Source organism: Gymnoscopelus microlampas (genome assembly GCF_963454915.1).
Source record: "Gymnoscopelus microlampas genome assembly, chromosome: 14".
Classification (NCBI taxonomy): domain Eukaryota; kingdom Metazoa; phylum Chordata; class Actinopteri; order Myctophiformes; family Myctophidae; genus Gymnoscopelus; species Gymnoscopelus microlampas.
The window spans coordinates 40,985,654-41,009,703 of NC_139951.1; the positions used below are offsets into that span (position 1 = coordinate 40,985,654).

Below are 24,050 nucleotides of genomic sequence, written 5' to 3' on the forward strand. Positions count from 1 at the left end.
CTATTTTTGAATTTGAATCCTGAAAAGTAACAGAGTTTTGGACATACAAGGTTTTCACTCGACGGCAACAAAATGATGTTGCCGTCGGGGGGAGGGGGGAGGAGGGGGGTGCAGGCTGGTGGGAGAGAAACAGCGAGAGCCATGGACAGAGTGTGGGCGATGGGGTTTGATATAAATGCAAGCTTTGATACTATAGTGACGTCTGCTTGGGTTGACGGCTGCTGCTCTGTGTGCTGCTGCTGCATTATGGTGTATATATATAGGGCTGTCCCCATTACACATTTAACCCTTTAAGACCGGGAACGTCATTTTTAGATTTCGTTGGGCTATTCAAAAATAGCAGATATACAAGCTCATAGAAAGCTTGTATATCACCGAGTATAGCACCGAGTGCCTCGCTATGAGCTTGTAGATCTGCTATTTTTGAAAAACCTTGAAAAGTTGTGCAAATATTTGAATTTTCTTTCTTTTTTTGGCGGACATTTGTAAATCTAATCTTTGCTTCTGGGGGTTCCTGGAACTAAATATTTTACAAAAAGATGATATATATATATATATAAAAAGATTTTGCCACACATATTTCAAAAATAGCAGATCCACAAGCTCTATGAGCTTGTATATCTGCTATTTATGAAAAGCCAAAGACATCTAAAAATGACACAGAGATGCGTTCCCGGTCTTAATGGTAATAGTTGACGATTAATTGTCACTCAAATAATTGCGATTAGCAATTTAATTGTGTGTTTGGCGTTGAACGTTCGAACATTATGAAAAAAAATAAAAAGAATTGCACACGGCAGATAAGACAAATAACTTAAAAATACAAAGAAATTATTGACATATTTAATCATTTTATACATGTAAAAATAGCAGACATAGCTGATCTACAAGCTTACGACAGCGCGTCACAAAGTGATGTGTTGTAAGCTTTTGTTGTAAGCTCCAAAAATTGCGATTAGACTATTATGTAATAACTGTGACAGGCCTAGGTGTATACAGGCCTATATGAGTCTGTGTGTGAGCGTTAGAGATGTACCCATACCATTTTTTTCGATTCCGATACCCGATACCCATACCTCAATACCGAGTATACTGATCCGATACCAGTGTGTAATTTAAACAAATCTAGGACAGTAGTTCTCAAAGTCAGGGGGGGGGGGGTGTTTACAGGTCTGTAACTCTGAGAGCGTACAAATGGAACCAAATGTACCCTTACGGGGTCCATTTAGCCAAAGAAACCTTAAAATGACACAGATGCGTTTCGAGTCTTAATGGATTAAATTAACATTCAGGATTTTAGATGAAAGACTAGAGGAGAAGATCGAGGGCTGGTGCGGTTCCATTTGTACGCTCTCAGAGTTATGGGGGTCCTTTAACTTAAAAGCTTTGAGAACCACTGATCTAGGAATAAATAAGAAATCCATGAATAATGCACAGCTAGAGTCGTATAGTAAGAGTATGGGCTGTGAATCATCTGCTATCTCACGATTCGATTCAGATTCTTGGGGTCACGATTCCGATTTTTATCGTTTTTTTCAAAACAAACATTTCTCAATTCAAAATCGTTTTTTTTCAGGATCTACTCCAATCTGCTGGCATGAGAACAGAGTACACAGAGTACATAATAATGTAAACGTACAAAGGTAAATCCCCAAAAAAATAACTATTTAAAAAAAAAAGAGAACCGATTCTGAATCGTCCAACAGTAGAATCGCAATTCGTATTCGAATCGATTTTTTCCAACAGCCCTATAAAACAGTCGTGCAACATCAACTGAAGCATTAAAAAATATTACTGTAAATGAAATGTGATAAATGACGTGGCATTGGAACGGCGTAGACTGACATACTCGCCAATATCCATTACCACCATTTTAGGCTGTATATCGGCAGCTTTTCCGATACTGGCGTCGTTATCGGAACAACTCTAGTGAGCATTTGTTTGTTGTTGTGTGTGTGTGTGTGTGTGTGTGTGTGTGTGTGTGTGTGTGTGTGTGTTTGTGTGTTCAAGTAAAGGGAAAGATGAGAGCTAGGTGTGTGTAATGTGTATTTAACGTTGTCTCTCTCTCTCTACTCTGAAGTTTACTTATAGATTCCCCTAGACACTAGACACTCACAGGTCACCACGCGCACACACCTGTGCACAAGCGAGTCTGTCTGTGATTGAGTGCGTTGCAATGCATACGTGTGCGTGTGTGTGAAGTGATCAGTCACTGTATCCGAGTCCTATTTGCACTAACCAGATTAATGAGGTGAACTAGATTCACAGCACCAGCCCTATTCTCTTTCATCTAAAATCCTGAATGTTAATTTAACTCTGGGGAGTTAAATGAGTAAATGAACACTGAGGATTTTAGAGTTGCACTGATACAGGTTTTTTCACTTCTGATCCGATATATTAATTTGGATATTTCCCGATACTTTCCTGATAACCGATAATTACATAGCAACAATTTTATTACATACATTACCATTATTTTTTAATCGTAGGATAGGCTTAAAATAACAAAGTGCAGTCATATTATTAATATTGTTTGTTGTGTAATGTTACTGAAGGCTGTAATACACACAGCACCTCTTATTAACTTATTCACTGCCAAGGACGACTTATGACGACGGTGAGAACATTACAAAGGACTTTGATTTAAACGCATAGCGGCATAGTGTGTAGTTATTAGTTAATAAAGGGCAGAAGCATGGATTTACAAGACGATCTCAATCATCTCATCAATAATGTCAGAAAGAACGCACAGCTGTGGACAGTCTCTCCACAACACTCAGCTGCTGCAGTGACATGACTGATCAGCGGACGGTTAAAGTCACTTACTGTAAGTAGTTACTGTAAGTGATCTCATTCTCTTGCATATTGTACCGTAGTGGGGCTATCTGTAGTCGCATTTGCAGTCTCTAGTCTGCACATACTGTAGGTTGGTAAACATCAAAGACGTTTCTTTTTTTCCTGGATCGGGACGTGGATCGGTGACGCGTAGCCGATGTCCGATTCGTAAATTAAGTCCTATCGGAACCGGTGCAACTCTAGATTTTACTGTGTAGGGGATGCCTGCTGACTGGTGGTGGAAGTAAATATACTCAAGTATTCAAAAGTACAAATTACGAAGTACATTTTCAGAAATTGTCAGAATCCTTTTTTTATTGTGAAAATAGCAGATCTACAAGCTTATATATCAGCCTATTTTCACGATTTGAAATAGGGCTTAAGTGGTTAAAGCAGCACTATGTAACTTAAATAAAGTTACATAGTGCCACTTTAATTCATTTCAATTCAATGTTTAGAATTTTTGGTCCCTTCCTAAATGTAGTGGAGTGAATGTGAAATCAACTCGCAAAAAAACTAAAATATAATACCCCCAAATAACTCCAAAAATGTACTTAAAGGTAGGGTAAGTGATATTTTTGGGTTAAAACAAAAAGTATTTTGTTAAAAGGTTAAAGCACTATATTGTGATAGTAATCATTGCTATAGAGTGTTTGTTCAGTAACAGGAGTCTCCCCGTCTCTCCAGCTCTTTAATAAACAGATTTTCCAGTAGGTGTCAAAATCTCAGCCAATCAGGAGAAAGTACCCATTTTTAAGCTTCATTTTTATAGTGTTCCAGTTCCAATTTTGCCTGCTTATTTCTTAGTGTCATCACTTCCAATTTCACTTGTTTAATCTATATCCTGATTGAGTTTTCTATCCTGATTGGATAAATTGGAAATGAAACTGAAACTGAAACGAAAATGCATTTTCTGTTTTATAAAGAGCTGGAGAGACAAGGAGACTCCTTTTACTGAACAAACACTCTATAGCAATGAGTACTATCAGAATATAGAGCTATTTAACACTTATTTTAACCAAAGAAAACCACTTACTGTACCCTACCTTTAAGTACAGTACTCAAGTAAATGTACTTAGTTACTGTCCACCCGTTGGATTCACTTCAGTGTGTGTGTGCACGACGTGCATGTGTGGAATGTGTTTGAACCAACGGCATCAGTCGACTTACAACTTACCGGCCAACTGCAGGTTAAATGCAACCCACACCACTAACATGCAAAACGGAAACCAATTTCATTAAACCGTGGTCTTATCGCATCAGGTTTCATCCTGTCTCCTCTTGTCCCCGTCTTACGCAATCAGCCAAGACGTCTCAGTCATTGATGGCGGTGCGTTCGGGGACTTCCTGTGTATAAGCCATCGAGAGCCCAGTGTTGCCAGATTTTGTGAGAGAATCAAGCAGCCAGGTCTAGGAAAACAAACCCAAAAGAAGCGACTACTGTATGTAAGCCACATGATGAGTATTCTAAACCTATATACTGTATACATAGGCTATTTGAAAATAGCATATCTGCAAGCTCACAATGCGTTGCGATCTGCTATTTTCTAAAGAAATCTTGAAATAAAATGTGGAATATTTAGAATATTTTTAAAACATTCTAACAACACAAATCTGGGGCTCCCCTGGCACAAAACATTTTCAGATGGGGGTTCAGGGACAAATAGGCTATATATTTATTTGGGGGTCCATGACATGAAAATATTTGAGAGCCACTGGTTGATTTGGAAGCAAGCCCAAATAAGCAACTACACTTTAGAAACAAGCCCCCAAAAAAACGCATATTTACAAGCAACTTTACAGAAAAAACAAGCCCAAAGTCGCTCATATTAAGGGGACATGGCAACACTGTCGAAAGACCAGTGGGTCTTTTTTCTATTCAGGATAAGACTCCCCGGTGTCCAAAGCCCTCATCAGGTATAACGGTGCCATCACGTTTTATCCAGTGATTACCTCAAAGCAAAAAGAAAGAACACCGGCGCCCGGGCACGCTACGGTGGCTGCCTGTAATGGAGGCCGCACCCTATCGCCATACAACACAATGGTCGCGGTGCAACCTGAGCGTAAGCCTGCTAACGGATCAGGTTGCTCAGAACTGTGGCTGATAAAGCTTGTGGTCGGATGGCATCCATTTGACTTCAAAATGGTAAATAATCAAATAAGAAAAGTTCTTTTTTTATATATAAAAAAATCTAGATACAAAAAATATTTATATTATTTTTTTATTTAAATGAAAATTGTGTTATTTATTTATTGTTTTTGATTATGGATTTTTTGAAATATTTGTATTGATTATATTACAGAAAGAAACAGACTTCAGGACACAAACATGACAAACCCCCTTTACTCTTCAGTTTTTTATTTTCTGTTTTTGCTTCTCGGGCCCTAAACTATATGAAACAATTAGGAACAATGATAATAATAACAACAAAGAAATGTTGTATGTTCCATAGATAGTATGACCTGTAAAAATTATTCCATGTTGAACCATTTGGTCCTGAAAAAAAAAACTTCATTTTAATTGGTTCCTCATAAAGGTTTATAAAGTTAATACGGTTTACAAAGGTTCTATCTGGAAACCAGATGGCTCCTTAGATTAAAAAGGTTCACTTTAAAAAGGTTCACTTTAAGTGGCTATTACTGCATGAAGAGAGCTATTGAACCTGCTATAAGGCCCCATTCACAACAAGTGCTCTCAGTGAGTGTGTGTGCTGTGTGGGGTCATCTATTTGACCCAGTGATCTACAAAAGGACCATGGAAACTTTGACTTCGAGATAAAAAACAGTGGAGGTAACAGGGTTTCACATGACTGACTGCAATGCCGTCATGCTGCCATCCAGGACACAGACCAGCCCAGCCCCACTTTCACTAATAACTCTCTGGCTTTATTGTTATGGAAGTTTCACCATGGACTGCATGCAAAGAGCAATAAACACTCTTTAAGTGCTTTATTTTAATGTCCAAGTCATTTTAGGTCTCATTGCTTAGTGGGAGACGAGCACACACACACACACACACACACACACACACACACACACACACACACACACACACACGCGCGCACGCGCGCACACACACACGCACACGCACACGCACGCGCACGCGCGCACACACACACACACACACACACACACACACACACACACACACACACACACACACACACACACACACACACACACACACACACACTATGAACAAGCACGTAATCCATGATTCCATGAAACTGCGACCAGCTCTTGGTTTGTGCTTGAACATTTAGGTCAGATAAGACAGACAGACAGACAGGCCGACCGAAGGAGTGGCTTAAACTAGCCCCTGTCAGTCCCTGTCCACAACTACACATGTGTCGTTTAAATCCTCACAAAATCCTCTCTTTATTTTATTTGAATCTATTTTTTTTGCACCGACAAAATGTCTGTAAAGGGCCTACTGTATACACAGCGCCATTTTATTTGTAACATTTTACATTTGCAGTGCTTAGTGCTATGATCTAAGTCAGTGGTTTTCAACCTTTTTCATGCCAGGGACCCCTAAATTGATATACGTTTGGCCGCGGACCCCCATCTGAAAATGTTTTGTGCCAGGGACCCCCAGAAGCAAAGATATCAGTTCATTTTCGCTTAAAAAAAAAGAAAAAAACACTTTTTCAACATTTTTTGAAAATAGCAGATCTACAAGCTCATAGCGCTGCACTCTGAGCGCTATGAGCTTGTATATCTGCTATTTTTGAATAGCCAAAGCTAAATTGTGAAAAATGATTGTGACGCTATGTTAACTAATTTCTCTGGGGACCCCCTGGTACTCCCTCAAGGACCACTGGTGGTCCCCGGACCAGTGGTTGAAAACCACTGATCTAAGTGAACAATTTACTGTAGCTCCACTGAGATCGGGTAATCGAACGACCATCCACACAGAAATACCAAACACACCACGGAAAAATCCTAACAAGCCAGTCAGGTCCTCATTGACAGTGACCCATGTGTTGTGTTTAGAATAGAGGAGCACTCGTTTTATATCACTCAACGTCCCTGCATTCCAGTGGTGTGTTCTACCAGTATAATACGCTATATAAGCAGTATCCTCGAACCGAAATTTTGGAAAGGAATAGTACACCCCCTGTAACCACAATAATTAATTGTGTGACTGCGCGTATATGTGCGCGAGGGAATAATTATGGTATACCGTCTGAAAAAAACCTAGACTACAGCGCTGCTGCGTTCCTCATTGACCAGTGCTTGTCGTCAGTGAGTCTCTATTGTATGTGCGGCATGTGACGTCACACCCCGTCCACGTTGCGTGCCATGCATGCGTCAAACCTGTTTTTGGCCAATACACGTCTGAAAACCAAAATTTACTGTAAAACACTATATATTCGTGCTTTGGAGAAATGCAGAGCGGAATAAACGACCAGGATTTTCACAGGTTAAGCTTCCTGTGGGAAATCCTGAAAAGCTTGATTAATAAATGAACAATTACATGACACAAGTCCTTTTTTACCTTCAAGGGAGTAAAAGTTCAGTCAATGGCCGTCGTCCCTGCATATGCACCTTATTAATTAATTGATTAATGCTATAAATGTTTCAGTGTGTCCTAGTTTCTTAGGTTTTACTAGTATACAGTAAGGTTCCCGAGCCATGTGGTTCCCGAGCCATGTGGCCCTGCAGGTCAGTAGCCGATCTCCTGTTTCCTTGGCGTGAGGCAGCTTGATGTACAAGTACACCCCCTGGACACGGAGCTAGTATGTCACAGGGACTTAACCCCAATCCAAACCCTTGTCTTTGGTATGACCCGGCCGGGGATTGAACCCTGGCCATTGGCCACCCACTGTGTCAGGGCAGACACTCTTAACTGCAAAGGCCACTGAGCTGTAGTATTATAGTATTCAGCTAGTATTCAGCTAGTACCTCTCATTCTGAATGCTAGAGTTGTGGGTTTCACTAGATCAGCCAAATCAAATAATGTTGCGTAGTAAGTTTTCTGACGAAGAAAAGTGTGTTACTTGAAAATTAAGATTACATTTTTGGTTGGAGAGATTCTGATTCAGCCAACGTGCATGCATGCATGGCAGGATGTTGTATTCGATCCTGTCTGTCTGTCTGTCTGTGAACACATGATCAGTGCGCAGTGAATTCCTGAGTGTTAATTTGAAGGTGCTGTAAAGTGATATTTTTTGGTTAAAACAAAACGTTTTTGTTTTGTTTTTGTTAAAAAGTTAAAGCTCTATATTCCGTAATAATTGCTATAGAGTGTTTGCTCAGTTACAGGGGTTTCCCCATCTGTCCAGCTCTTTAGTAAACCAGAAAATACATTTTATTGTACAAATTATATAAGGTATTTTAGCTATTTTTTTCTATATATATTTTTTGCTATCAAAAATACTTCATTGTACAACGGTTGTACAATCTGCAAGCTCGCAATGCATATCTTTGATTTTTTAAAATGTATTATTATTTTATTTTTTATTAAATCTATCATTTAGATAAACTGCACCCCTAACTAGGATGTACAAGGATACCTCACAGTGGGTACCTCAATGGGCAGGTGTAGTTGAATGGTGAGAGAGCCTGCCTAGGGAACTGCAATCCCCAGTTGTCCCAGGTATGATTCCAGGCATGGCCAGCAATGCGTCAAATACAGTATATGACTGACTGGTCGAAGTGTCCTTGAGCAAGACAGACACCTGACCCCTAACTGCTCTGCGCCCCTTGTGGGGGCGGACTTGAGCTGGAACCGAGTTTCCCCTGTGGGAGCAAGTAGGTCAATATTATTATTAATGACATGCAATTGTACCACAGGCGTGTGCATACAGTACTTATGAGCCAACCAGTGCCCCCCAGCACCTGCCCACTTGCCTCCATGGAAGAAAATGCTATTTTTATGCCTATATAATTAATCTCATTTACTGTATACCTCTCTCGCTGAACCAGTTGCTCTTCACCTTGCTCATTCAGCACAAAGGCTGTGTAGGCCAGGTCGTTTTGTTTTCCCCTCCGGATAAATCACATTTTCTTCTCTTTTTTTTGGTAAGAAACAAGGGAACTGGCGTGCTCAACTCAAAAAGGCTTCAGAGTATAATGGGTGCTGACCCAAAAAGGCACAAAAATAGCAGTGGTCAGCACTTGCAATTAAGTGTGTAACACTTTTAATAACTCACAGCAGCAGAAAAGAACAGCAGCGCTAGACCTTTCTCAGTGTTTCTGAGAAGTGGGTGTTAAGTTTGGTTTTTAGGACATGGCTAGCACGTTCAGGATTCAGTTTGCTAACGGAGATGGGGGTGTGCGGGGCATCTATGCCGCTGCTTTTGGTATCCCCCCCCTGGTCTTTTAAGTAAAGTATTTACACTATTGCTTGACTGGGTCTAGATTTCTTTTTTTTTGCTTCTCTGGTTTCTAAATTTGCTACTGTCCTCTAGCAACGAATATGCCATTTTCTTCATCTTTTTAATTCAGTTTGTAAGTTCAAATGCTTTCTTGTTGTGAGTGTGTGTTTGTTTGTGGTTGTGGAGGGACGTACCTGCCCTCCCAAAAGTATGCACAGCCCTGGTACGAGGTCAGGTTTTTATTTTTTTATTTTAGATCAGTGGTTCTCAACCCCAGAGAGCCGTCCGTAAGTTCCCAACAACACGATACCGAATGACTGCAGCACTATGAGCTGCAGCTGAAATCCCACGGTGCGAGATGTGGTGTTATGCAAGGGGGGGAGAGGAATTATACATTTAGAGATTATAGCACTGTGTTTGGAAGGGAAGATGGCAAGAATTTTGGGGCGGATTATGGGGTCACAGCCAGGTCCCAGGCAGTTAGTTAGTTGCGTGTAATAATTTATGTGTACAGATTAAGGCGAAGGATAACAAAAACATCTGATAACAAGCCATTAAGTGACGGAGGGCACATGTGATGAGCACTCCTAGGATGTAGGAGATTTGATTGATGTGTGTGTAATTTCTCTTCGTCTGGTTTCTGATCATTCCAATCTGATCATCATTCCAATCTTGAATGACCCTAAATGATTAAACATTACACATTCATAGCAGTCGAATTTGGACTTCTAGCCAATTATCAGAGACTGCCCCTGTCTTCAGAACTGATTTTGCACAGGTGGATGCAGTGTTTTAGTAGATCTCCGCCTATATTTTCAAACATCATACGCTGCCACAACACTCTATGAGACTTTGAAAGATACTAGGTATGGGTAATTCACCCTTTTGAAAGTCAATATGCTGTTTATGTTATCTAATTACTCTAATACAAACCATTTAGAATGTGTGCATTGATATCAATATGCCTTGAAAATAGTTAATGGCGGTGCTGTTTTCAAGTGCTGTTTTCAAGCTTTGAATTTTAGCTTGACGAGGGTTTTCAGCGATACAGTGAGTTACAGCCGAGCCTATGTTGACAAAAATGACATTCTGTAACATTTATTGAACATGGCCAAAACACAAACACAAATGTCTCTCATTTTGAGAAAAAATGCTTGAGGTTTATGTAAACATTAAACAATGTGGCCGATGTTGACATTGGACGATGAAATGCAGTGACACTCTGGCATGGGCTTTTAAACAGCCTTGTCTGCTAAATACATTATATTACCACCACAATCACAATCAATCAATAACAGTGATTTATTACGCTTCATATTCATCTATCATCTTCACTCTATCCGGTGGATCAGATCTTTCAATCCCTCTGTTCCAGTTCTTTCGGCGATGCCTTTTTGCAGAGCTTGTTGCTTGACATATGAATTCCATATGAATTCCACAGCTGAATGATCCCACTGCCTTAAACCCAATACACATGGGAGGAGGGCTCTACATTGCCCCCAGTGAAACCAGTAGACTGGATGGTGTGTGAGCGAGAGAGAGACAAAAGAGAAAAAAAATGTGTGTATGTGCGAGAGAGAGAGAGAGAGAGAGAGAGAGAGAGAGACACAAAGAGAGTGAGAGAGAGAAAGATCGCATGTTCATATGATCTCTGTCTGTCGGTGGAAACCTTGTATGTAAACATTTAAAAGTAGTCAAAATTAGCAGATCTACAAGCTCGTTGTGAGCTTGTAGATCTGCTAGTTTCACTGCTGTTGTGTGACTCTAGTATGAAAACGGAATAAAACAGAAAATGTGTCATGGAGATACAAGGTTTTCTGCCCGACACCGACGATATGCAGTATGCATGGATACGTTCACGTGTATTCTTTTGTGTGTGTGTGTGCGCGCGTGTGTGTGTGTGTGTGTGTCTGGCTAGTTGCATAAGAGGATCTGCCGCTGTCCCGGAGCTTAGCGAGGGGATTTAAACCTCTCTCTCACCCTCTCACTCTCGCTCTCCTGTCATCTTGTTCTCTTCCTGTGTTCCCTCTCTCGCCCTGTCTGTCAACCCCCCTCCCACTCGCTTCCACTTCTAATCTCCGTAATTGCATGTATATTGTTGGGGGGGGGGGGGTGTGATGTCATTAGTTGGATATGTGTGTGTGTGTGTGTGTGTGATTATGCCGTCTCTATGCATTTTATGTATTTATATCTACTTTATATATGGTCACGTTCTCTGAGTTGACGACGTGATTGAAGGCAGCTGTGTTGGCATGCCTTTACATTAACCAATGTCAACCAGGCGTCCCTATGTTGGGCAAGTCATTACAGGCATTTGTCAAACATGTGAAAACATGATGTCACTATGCCTCGTGTGAGCTTGTAGGTTGTGTGAGCTTGTAGATCGGCTATTTTCGCAGCACAAACACCGTCATGCCCTCAGAAAGTATAGAATAGGAGCATAACCATGTGAATCCTAGTGCACCAATTCCAGTGGGCAATCATTCGGTCTAACCCATTCAATCCGGTAACACATTTGTGTCACTTTACATTTCTTTGCTAGCTATGAGCTTGTAGATCTGCTATTTTTGAAAAATCGTGAACATTTGTGCAAATCTTTGAGTATATATATATATACATTTTTAACTCAAATATTTGCTTACTACTGGAACGAAATATTTTGAGATGGGGGTCCGTGGCCAAATACATATCATTCTGGGTGGTCCTTGACATGAAAAGGTTTGAGAACCACTTATATTATAGAAATAAGAAGACATTTGTAGAATCCCCAGGAGCAAAGATCTGAGTTAAAAATGTTCGCTTTAAAAAAACATATATATTCAAAGACTTGCAAAAATGTTCACGATTTAAAAAAAAAAATGCAGATCCACAAGCTCGTAGCGCAGCACCCGGTGGGTGCCATGCTATGATGCTTGTCACTGCTATTTTTGAGTAGCCCAAAGTATAAAATAATGGTTATAGCAATTTCTTTTTATCTAAAATGACACATTATGCCTTCCCGGATTGAATGAATGAACTTGTATTGTTACCCTGCCCGCAGCAATGCATGGCAGGGTATTGTAAACAAGCCCTGTCTGTACGTGTGTTTATGTGCTAGCAAGGTAACTTGAGAATTCAAAGGTCAAGTTTATCTGTTAGCAAAGTAACTCGAGAACAGATGGACTTGAATTTTCGTGGAACTTGCAGGCGACGATCACAGTATCCTGTCCCGAAGAGGTGATTACGTTTTGGTCAAAAAGGTCAAAAAGGTTAAAGGTCCTCCACCTCACTGGCAGTTGAGTCAGTAAAGATACAGCCGCAGTGACAACACACAAATAATGTGTTTGGGGAGGAATTCATTGGCAAAAACGACTAAATTGGGAAGAAATAGGGGTACAAAAAAAAGGTCATTGTCACAATCAATAGTTGTAGAACAAGTGATCTTGGTGCGGACAGGATTTGCACCCCAGGTGCATTTGTTTAAATGACGTTTGTCACGTCAGTCACTCAGTGCAGTCAGATGCTCAACCACCACTATTCATTTTGAGGAGTCAAGTTTATTTTTCAGAAAGAGATATTTGGGCCTTTAGCCAATGTCACAAAGTCTTATGTTTATTCCTGTTGGCAAAACTCTCACTTGTCTGTTGTGAGGGAGAAAGTCATCTCCCATTTCTGTGCCTTTGTGCCTTTGAGCAATGTAATAAATCACTAGCCCAGATCCGGGGGGGACTGTACTGTGTCTGACCCTGCCTCGGGGATGCCAGAGAAAACACAGGCGGCTTAAACTCGCTGGTTTGTGTTAGACGAGTACAAATGTTGAGTCATTCCAGTCCGCAGTGCCTTTCTCAATCTCACTGTTGACGATTTTGGTATCATATCGGTCACGCCGATTCGATTATGTTTCTGATTTTTAAAATATCCTTTTTTTCATACATCATTATTTATTTAGGCCATTGAGTCTTGATTTGTAAAGAAAAACACTTGTTTCTCACAAAGTAACTTTTATTTGAATAATAATAGCATTTATAAATCACATTGAGAATCTCAAATAATAAAAAGTTGAACATATTAACAGCCTCGTGGCTTCCCTCTGACATGCACGTGCAATGATTTAACACAAAGAAATAGCGAGAATTGCTATCCTGCTGATTGTGATTTCGATTCACCAAATTGAACGTCGATTTAATTTAGATTTGTATTGAAAATTGTGACTCCCTTATAACATGCCTAAAACAGGAATGGTAGGTTGAAAGTGTATTTTATTGAGATGTCGCTGACTTCAATCCTGTCTGTGTGTGTACAGATTGATCTGGAACCAGAGGGGAAAGTGTACGTGGTCATTGATCTGTCAGGATCGTCCACAGAAGGTAAGACCCACAGCACACGATTTCTCTCATACGCACACACACATACAGTACACATACAGTATGTTATAAATAAAATGTATTATTATTATGTAGATGTATTAGAATTGACAGTCACACACACAGTCTCTCACACACACACACACACACAGACACACACACACACACACACACACACACACACACACACACACACACACACACACACACACACACACACACACACACACACACACACACACACACACACACACACACACACACACACACACACACACACACACACAAGAATAGTAGATCTTCAATTCCAATTGGTTCTGCAACAGCTAACCACATCTAGAACTACAAGCTTGTAGATCGGCAATGTTTTGCATTTTCGCGTGACACAGTTGAATGGCAAAGAATAAAATAGGGCTTAAGTCGTTAATCAGACTAATCGATTATGTTGATTACAAAAACCTCTTTGTCTTTTCCTGGATTCCTAGAAATCTGCTTCATAGAAGGCAACGCACGCGCACACACACACACACACACACACACACACACACACACACACACACACACACACACACACACACACACACACACACACACACACACACACACACACACCGACCCACCCTTTGTGTGCCTCTCTTTCTCTGCCACCTTGTCCTTGCCCCCCCTCCCCCCATCATACACTTAGCTCCTCTCTCTCTGACACACACACACACACACACACACACACACACACACACACACACACACACACACACACACACACACACACACTGATTTCCCCTGCACCTGCGTATCTTCGCACCTGGATATAAATAGAAAACCTCTCTGCAGCCTTCCAGTCGAAAGCCTGTGTGTGTGTGTGTGTGTGTGTGTGTGTGTGTGTGTGTGTGTGTGTGTGTGTGTGTGTGTGTGTGTGTGTGTGTGAGAGCGTATGTGTGTGTGGGCCTGTGTGTGCGTGCGCGCGCGCGTGTGTGTACACAGAGAGATCCTGATTGTTCATTTAACTCTTGAGAGTGCACAAACAGAACCAAATGGACCCGCAAGGGTCCATTTGGTTCTGTTTATGCACTCTCAAGATTTCAATCTACCACTGAGGCTGTTTCAGTGTGTGGACACTAGCACCGCGACACAAAGGGAATGGACCGCAGGCATTATGGTCTTAAAATAGTAGGTGGGACATTGAGCCATGGATCACATGGCACACACACACACACACACGCGCGCGCACGCACAGATACACACACACACACACACAAGCAGAGAGACTCGAGAGACTTCCGGGTCACCCCCTCCCCGGCGTTGATTGGCTGATCCGCGGTGATCTCACGGCCCACTCTCTCTCTCTCCTCCCCCCGCCCGCCCACCACTAGCCTCTGCTTGCTGCACTTCCTCTCTCTCCCTCCATAGATCATCCGGTCGGTGCCGAAGCCGCTCTCGCCATGTTAATGTATGCTGATGTATTCCAGCTTGTACCGTATACCGCTGGAGGGGCTGGTTATACACACACACATGCGCGCACGCACACGCACACGCACAGTAGAGAGAGAGAGAGAGAGAGACAGAGAGAGAGAGAGAGAGAGAGAGAGAGATACAGAGACAGAGAGAGAGAGGGTGATAGTGAGAGGAAGAGGTGGTATTTTTAGCAGGGATTCTTTTTTTCCCCCCTCCCCAGTGCAAGCTGTTCTTTGTAGCTCTGGGGGCTGTGGAACTCCTCTCCTCTCCTCTCCTCTCCTCTCCTCTCCTCTCCTCTCCCCTCCCCTCCCCAGCTCTCCTCCCCTCCATTGTTGCCCTCTCTAATCCTTTTCTTCCTATGTGTCTCAGGAAGTGAAAATAATAATCTGACCTACAGTAATCTCCCCATCTGCACCTCCCCCCCCCTCCACCCCCACCCTCCCTCATATCCTTCTCTTCTCCTGCCACGGCTCTCCTTTTTAGTTATGTCTACACGTTCATGTTTAATTGGTCCCATCCCTCCCTCCCTCCCTCCTCGCTCCAGAGGGTTGTCGGTACGACGAGTGCATCAACAGCAGCCTTTCAGCAGATTGCCACGTAGATTATTGTCACATCTGTTATTATATTATGACTCGCAGTGTTATTATTATTATTATTAATCATCACTTTACGATGCTCAAAGTACATGATAATCTATAATCCTTGCTGTTGGGTCGAGACCTTGTACTTCCAAAACCCTTTCCTTTTTTATTATTATTAAAATAAATGCACACTCGGACTCTTGTATGATGAAGTAGGGCAGGGGTCTTCAACGTTTTCAGGCCAAGAACCCCCTAGCTGAGAGAGAGATGACCCCCTCTATATCGTATAAAATTGTGTTTCAGTTTTTTAAAAAAAACAAGATTTCCGTGGTCTGCTTTCCCTCTACACCTATGCCTCTTTGCCAAAAATAGCGCGAGGCGTTGTGAGCTTGTAGATCTGCTATTTTTGGCTGAAGTTCTCCTCAGAAAAGGGATGCTTGGGTTCAAGTGGTTAAAGGACAACTTTGGTTTTTTACAACCAAGGTTTATATTTTAGCTTGTAATTAAAGTAAATAAATGATGAGTGTAATTTTTTTTTCATTTACTGCTTTCTATAGTTTTAGCATTTTTTGCAATATTTTTTACAGTGGGCGGGGGCATTCTGTCCGGTGGCTAAATATGCCTTTTTTACACAATAAAAAAGGTCCGGCTGTCTGAGATGGCCAGATGTGAGTTATTGGGGGCTAGAAGAGCTACTGTAAATAATAATAAAGAAAACGCCGGGTTAATGTGTTCAAAAAATACATATTTAGCCACCGGACAGAATGCCCCCGCCCACTGTGAAAACACTGTAAAAAAGATAGTGAAAATTGCTAAAACTATAGAAAGCAGTACATTTAAAAATTTTAACACTCATCTTTTATTTACTTTAATTACAATCTAAAACATAAACATTGGTTGTAAAAAAACAAAGTTGTCCTTTAAGGTAAAATAAAAAATCTTATCACACAAAGATTTGGCGGACCCCCTGTAGTAACTCTGAGGACCCCCTAAGGGTCCCGGACCCCCTGTTGAAGACCCCTGAAGTAGGGCATTCATTTATGGAAAAAAACACATAGCACCGATGAAGGTCCCAGGACCGAAACGTTTGCTTTTTTAAATTCACCCCCCACTTTGAGCACAGAGCACCTTATCAGCAAGTAAAAAAATAAAGAAATTCTATTTTCCTAAGTCTCTGTCTAAGGAGTTTTCCTTAATATTTATGCAGCGAGCGAGTCTTTTTCTGCCAGTTTTCCTGAAATGGACGGAGAGACAAGCTCTCTGCCCGACAGCAACGATATTTAGTTTATTCTTCCACCGATCTAATCCTAAATGGCCAATTGTGTCTTTGTGGAAGATTTTGTCCTTGCGTGTGTGCGTGTGTGTGTGTGTGTGTGTGTGTGTGTGTGTGCGTGCGTGCGTGCGTGCGTGTGTTTTATTGAATAGCTGTCCCCTGATTGGTCAGTTAGCATTCAGTCGGTCCAGAGTACGCCTGTCTCCACGGCGATTGCTCTTACCTACCGATATGCTCCATGTCCCCTGCTTGTGTGTGTGTGTGTGTGTGTGTGTGTGTGTGTGTGTGTGTGTGTGTGTGCTTGTGCGTGCACGCAGATGGATGATGTATTATGTAAAGCACAGTGATCCCAGTAATGGCCTGTTTAGCTGTTCTGATTTGTCCTGAAACAACACACACAACACACTCACACATACACACACACACACACACACGCACGCATGCACGCACGCACGCACATACACACACACACACGCACACGCACACGCACACGCACACGCACACGCACACAAACACATTCGCACAGCTAGAAGAGAGGGGAAAGAGAGAGAATTACACTCACACACACACACACGCGCGCGCACACGCACACGCACAGTCCCAAGACAGCCTGTCTGTAATAGAACTCTGGAGAGACTCAACAGTAACTAACCACATCTATAGCACACCCAGGAGAGGAGAGGAGGAGAGGCAATGGGAGAAGAGGAGGAGGAGGCGAGAGGATAGGGGAGCGGAGGAGAGGAGAATAAAGGGAATTGAGGAGAGGAGGGAGAGAGAGATGGAAAGTAGGACAGTAGCATTGAGAAGAGGGATTGTGTGGGAGAGAGAGAGAGGAGGTGGTTCTCTTGTCTTAAGGTAACCCACAGTATAGAGGGAAAGCGAGAGAGAGAGAGCGAGAGGGAGGGAGGGAGGGATGTAGATAAAGAGAGAGGAGATGGATAGGAGGGCTGCCAGCAGCTTGGATGGTGTTTGGCTGAGGAGGAGTATTTTAATATGCTGTCCGTTTAAGTGCCCACACATGGAAGTATAAATAGAATGCGCATAGAAATTTATCAACACACAAAAATTTGCACATATGCATGGTAGGATGGGGCCTTGGAGAGAGAGAGGGGAGGGAGAGAGGGCGAACAAGAAGGAAGTTTAGAGATGTACAGTACAGTGGGGCCGATCTAATGGTTGAAGCTGAGAGGGATTCATGGAGATGATAACCTCACAAGCTGAGGACACCAGGAAGCCTGAAATACATCCACACAGCGCTACTGCTGCAGTGTGTGGTGAAATGCTCTCTCAAACTCTCTCAAAACATTAAAAACAGCAAACGACAAGCAGCAAAAATCGCATTACCAACGTTTAGGAAAAGCGCTATAGCTAGCTGCCTGCTGGAGGCTACGGTACTATAAGGGTTCGGATCCTTTAGGACAGGGGTCTTCAACGTTTTTCAGGCCAAGGACCCCTTAGATGAGAGGGAGATGAAGCAGGGACCCCCTCCATATTGTATAACATTGTGTTTCAGATGTGTTTCAGATGAAACTTTCAGATGCAACTTTACTTGGTCTGCTCTTTTTCCCTGTAAACCTATACCTCTTTGCCAAAAATTGCTGATCTCACAACGCCTTGCAGTGCGAGGCGTTGTGAGCTTTTAGATCTGCTATTTTTGGCTAAAGTTCTCATCAGAATAGGGATGCTAAGGTTCAAGTGGTTAATGTAAAAAGAAATATCATATCAGACAAAGATTTGACGGCCCCCCTGTAGTAACTCTGAGGACCTTATTTTATTCCAGTTCTTTAGCTATTCCCCCTTGAAGGCCTGATTCCTTAATCTTCTAATTCTTTCATATATCATCGTCAAATGTCCACAACGCAGTGTCGTTTGGCTACGCCCCGTGGTTCCACTTGGAAGAGGAGGGGCCTCTAAAGGTGGTCTGTTACAGGGGGCCGGTGGTGATTATGTGTACTACTGTACGTGCGGTCTGCTCAGGCTCGCCACACTCGCATGCTGCACTGTCTGCCAGCCAGGCCCCACTTCATCATAGTTGACTCTCAACAGAGTCCATTGCCGGCGTAGTAGATCTTCTCCTATGATGCCATCTCGCAGGTCACTGATGTAGATGGTGGATATATGTGGTCCCGGCTGACTCTCCTGCTTCCAGTGTATGTAGACAAGTCATCAGAGAACTCTGCAGCATCTCTTGTGCCGCCTTGTTGTAACGGGTGGCGGGACTTGAGTCGGTATGGCGGCGCTGTTGTCATTGTCATGTTGGCTCCTACACCAGACTGGGCACAGTATTCGGCTGCACAGAAGACGAGGGCTTGTGTCTTGGCCGAAGCTCACCAGCTCGTTCACCGTCTTACCAGTACTGAGCTGCAGGCGCGACCTGCGGAGGTACAGCCAGCCAAGATGCCCATATCCTGGCTTATTCCCTCTTTCGTCGCCTTCCATGTCGGTTGTTGCAGCATAATGGCCAGATCATCTGCGTAATAACCATACTTTCTGGATGTTGTCTCCGGCAGGTCGTAGGTGTAGATGTTGAACATCATCGGGGGTTAGAACAGACTCCTCCGGGACACCGTATCTCAGTCTTCTAAGTCTGCTTTGCTGGCCATTGCTAGGCCAACATGCTTAATAATTTATCCTCCATCATACTGTAGGTCTGTGTTGCTCTGTGTAAACAGTGTCAGGCTTGAGTGGTTAATTTGCAGCTCTCTCTCTCTCTCTCTCTCTCTCTCTCTCTCTCTCTCTCTCTCTCTCTCTCTCTCTCTCTCTCTCTCTCTCTCTCTCTCTCTCTCTCTCTCTCTCTCTCTCTCTCTCTCTCTCTCTCTCTCTCTCTCTCTCTCTCACCAATTAGCAGCTCAGATTTGGTTACTTAGGCTTGTTTTTCTTGACCACGGGGTTAAAATGTAATTTAGATGCATGTTATTTAAACACATGCTAGGTTCATTGATTAAGTTCCTGGTTTACCTGTGAACCTATCCTAGTTTACTGATGCACTTACACTGTCTCTCTGTGTTTGATGTTTGTGATTAACTTGTTTATTGTAAGTCGCTCTGGACAAGAGCGTCTGCTAAACGCCTAAATTGAAAATTGAGAATTGTTATAGTATCCTGGCCTCACACAAATCAACATGTTTTCATGTTTTCGAGCAGACATCGTGACCCGTAGGTCAATGTCGCTGCCATACCCTCACTGCTAGAAACATGGCCGAGTTGTATATAATATATACTGTTTATAAGTACCTGAAACTAAAACAAGTTCTACGATTCACTCAGCTCATGATACGATTCGAATCACGATACTAGGTTCACGATACAATTTTTCATAAACACAAAATTATTTTCCAGACACAGACCCAAAAATCTTATTTTTTACACAAATCCAGTATTTTATTCTCTTTTTTTTTAAATTTTATATATTTTTTTTACAATACTATGTTTTCTCTTATCGTCTATTCAATACAGTAGCAAATGACTGATAACTCTTTTTATCAATTCTCTTACAAAGATCCTGTATTTTCTTCTCTCTTTTTTTTACGCGCCCTCTGCTGTTTGCATCGCGATACATTCTTTATTAAATCGATTTAAATTGTCACCAGTTTGTATTGATTTGAATCGATTTACAATAAATCGTTACATGCTTACCATCTATGTAAGATAAGGTGTTTTGGTATGAAAACCCCACATTTCTTTCTTTAACCAAATAACCTACATTATCCAAAGTGCTTTCAAATTGGTTGCTACTAGGGTTCAAGTGGTTAAACAAAACAAAACAGAAATTCCTATAGTATTTCAGAAAGATACTATAGGCCCGGCCCCCGTAGGAATCCGAGGACCCCCCTTGGGGTCCCGGAACCCCGTGTTGAAGACCCATGTTATTACTCATGCACGGTTAAACACTTGACATAATATGTCAGCTGTACCTCTCACCTTCACACAGCCGCCTGTAACACGAGCCCTGTGCATTGTCACTGATTTGTCGCTCAGTCTTCTGACCATGCAGCCTACTCTGGTGACTTCACACAGGGCTGCTGTATCAGTTCAACCTAACACCATCTGCCCTGGCTTTACTCTGTGATGTAATCTCTGTCTATGTCCTGACCTGGAGGGGGGGGGCGGAGGAGGGGATTACACTTGCAATAGAATTCACCTGTAGCGTACAAGTGAAAATGTCTGTTAAACGGACAGTTCACCCCCAAAATGACTTTTTTTCCTATTGATTACTCACCCCATGGAGCCCGGTAAGGTCTCCTACAGGAGACTCCACCGGTCATCACAAAAATCTCCATGAATTCAAGGTTTCATGGGGTGTGTAATTGATAGAAAATAAGAATTGTTTTGGGTCAACTATCCCTTTAACCACTCAAGTCCAATTTTATACTGTCAAAAATATAGCCGACCTACCAGCTTACAACATGTGACGCATTGTGAGCATCTTAATCAGAAAACGTTCACGTTTGTTTTAAAGGTTTACGCCTAGAATGACATGCCCAGAATAGGGACGCCTGGTTGAAAAGCGATCAAATTGAAAGGAACACATACAGAATCACATTGAAAGGAGCACATACAGAATCACATTGAAAGGAACACATACAGAATCACATTGAAAGGAGCACATACAGAATCACATTGAAAGGAACACATACAGAATCACATTGAAAGGAACACATACAGAATCACATTGAAAGGAGCACATACAGAATCACATTGAAAGGAACACATACAGAATCACATTGAAAGGAACACATACAGAATCACATTGAAAGGAACACATACAGAATCACATTGAAAGGAGCACATACAGAATCACATTGAAAGGAACATGAAACAAATACAGTTTGCAGGAAATGCAGGATTGTAAACTTGAACCCTGGGACTTATCTGTGTTCGCTTGTGCTTGTCTGTCTGTCCACAGCCTCGCCACCACCCAATGACAATGAGGAACGCGTGTTCCGCGAGCGAATCGGGCCTCGCCGGCGACAGGGGGCGGTCCGACGACGTGTCCATCAAGTGAACGGACACAAGTTCATGGCCACCTACCTGAGGCAGCCCACCTACTGCTCACACTGCAGAGACTTCATCTGGTGGGTTGGTCGCGCACGCGCACGCACACACACACACACACACACACACACACACACACACACACACACACACACACACACACACACACACACACACACACACACACACACATTCTAGGCCTGTCACAATAATAACATAATTTTCAATTATTTGAGATAATTGCAATTATTTTGGATGTTGACAAATTCCATGTTGAAAATGTTTCATAACATTTCCAAAAATAGTGGAAATAGCAGATCTACAAGCTCACAACGCGTCGCGATGCAACACGTTGTAGAGCTTGTAGATCAACTATTCCCACTATTAATGTATTTTTTAATGTATTAAATATTTTCTTTGTATATGTAGGTTATTTGTCATATCTGCCTTGTGCAACTTAAAAGCCTAAAAGCCAAACAGAAATGTAATTTCTCTTTGTGTTCAATAACAAAAACACAATTAAATAGTTAATCGCAATTATTTGTGTGACAATTATGTTAGTTCCTGTGCTTACCATAAAGGACTCTAACTCTACCTTTGATGTCCACAGGGGCGTGCTGGGGAAGCAGGGATACCAGTGCCAAGGTGAGTGATTATCTCTGTCGAATAGAACAGACCGTTGTACATTCTTTCGAATGTTCTCCCAGAATAGGGACGCAAGTGGGCCTCCAAATTATTGGCAAAACAACTGATGCTGCGTTCACACTGGCAACTACAAAGCTAAGATTAAGATACAAAGTGACACCCGACTGCTACAAAAATCTACAAACTACAATCCAAGTTGAGCTGGCTTCAACTGCAGCTACAAAGCTACAAAACCGCTATAAGTGTTGTTTGACCATTTCCACTCACCTTCTCTCTTCACACAATTCCTGCTAATTATTTCCACCATGTTCTTTGTAACCACAGGCTTTATATTTTTCTCGCTTATCGGACTCAGCAGTGACTCTGTGACAGATGTGCTTTTTGCAATTTTGTATCTTTATTGCTGCCAGTGTGAACGCGACATAAGATTTTAATGAAGCCGTCACCCAATCGATTGATTGATCATTTCCAATGAAACATGATCTGAAAATGCACGCGGCCCACCCGTCCGACCACTTAGCACAGTCCACAGTACGGTCAGATGGGTGGGCCGCAAACTCTTTTTGAGATTTTCTAAGTGGGCCCTGATCCAGAAAAGGTTGGGAACCCACTGCATTAGACTAATGTTCATTGTTGATCAGCTCCGTAACCGGTGAGACATTTTAGTTGTACTTGCTGGTGTTTGTTGACCCTATTGCCTCCCTGTCCTCCCCAGTGTGCACGTGTGTGGTCCACAAGCGCTGCCATGAGCTCATCATCACCAAGTGTGCAGGGATGAAGAAGCAGGAAGACACGGCTGAGGAGCAGGTGCACACACACACACACACACACACACACACACACACACACACACACACATACACGCGCACAAGCACACACACACACTAGGGATGGGCGTTTGTCGCACGCACAATGTCGCAGCACGGCCTACTTTCCTCACAGCCTCAGGGTGGGGCAATGCTCACATAGCACCTACATAAACTACAGTACAGTAGATATTCTGCGCTTACATGTACTGTACCTCCATGAACTGCAGTAATTATTCTGTACTTTTACATGTACTACCTACTGTCACAATTATTACATAATAGTCTAATCGCAATTATTTGAGATAATCGTCATAATCGTTCCATGTGGAAAAATGTTCATACATTTTCAAATATAAAAAAAAGCAGAAATAGCTGATGTACAAGCTTACAAAGCGTCTCGAAGTGACGTATAAGGTGACTATGTCAATCATTTCTTTGTATATTTAATTATTTGTAATATCTGCCCTGTGCAATTTTTGATCACGAAGCCTAATTGGCAAACATATATTTCTTTTAAATTCATGTTCCAATGTTCAATGCTAAACACACAATTAAATCGTTAATTGCAATTATTTGAGTGACAATTAATCGTCAACTTAAATTTGTAATCATGACAGCCCTACATATACTACAGTATATATTCTATATTCTTGTACTTCTGCTTGACTCTGACATTTCTTCGATGTACCTACAAGCATTAATCCCTCGCTTAGTGTTGTCTATAATGTGTGTGTGTGTGTGTGTGTGTGTGTGTGTGTGTGTGTGTGTGTGTGTGGTGTGTGTGTGTGTGTGTGT

The 24,050-nt window shown here is 42.1% G+C and overlaps 1 protein-coding gene across 1 annotated transcript in view; it reads left to right on the plus strand.

The window, feature by feature from the left end:
- Positions 1-24,050, plus strand: part of prkcea (protein kinase C, epsilon a) — a 53,722-nt gene that overhangs the window by 15,039 nt on the left and 14,633 nt on the right. Inside the window, exons 2-5 of the mRNA XM_084079096.1 lie at positions 13,441-13,504; positions 21,713-21,881; positions 22,412-22,446; positions 23,162-23,253. Of these exons, the coding sequence (XP_083935222.1) occupies positions 13,441-13,504; positions 21,713-21,881; positions 22,412-22,446; positions 23,162-23,253 (360 nt within the window). The remainder of the gene's footprint in view (positions 1-13,440; positions 13,505-21,712; positions 21,882-22,411; positions 22,447-23,161; positions 23,254-24,050) is intronic.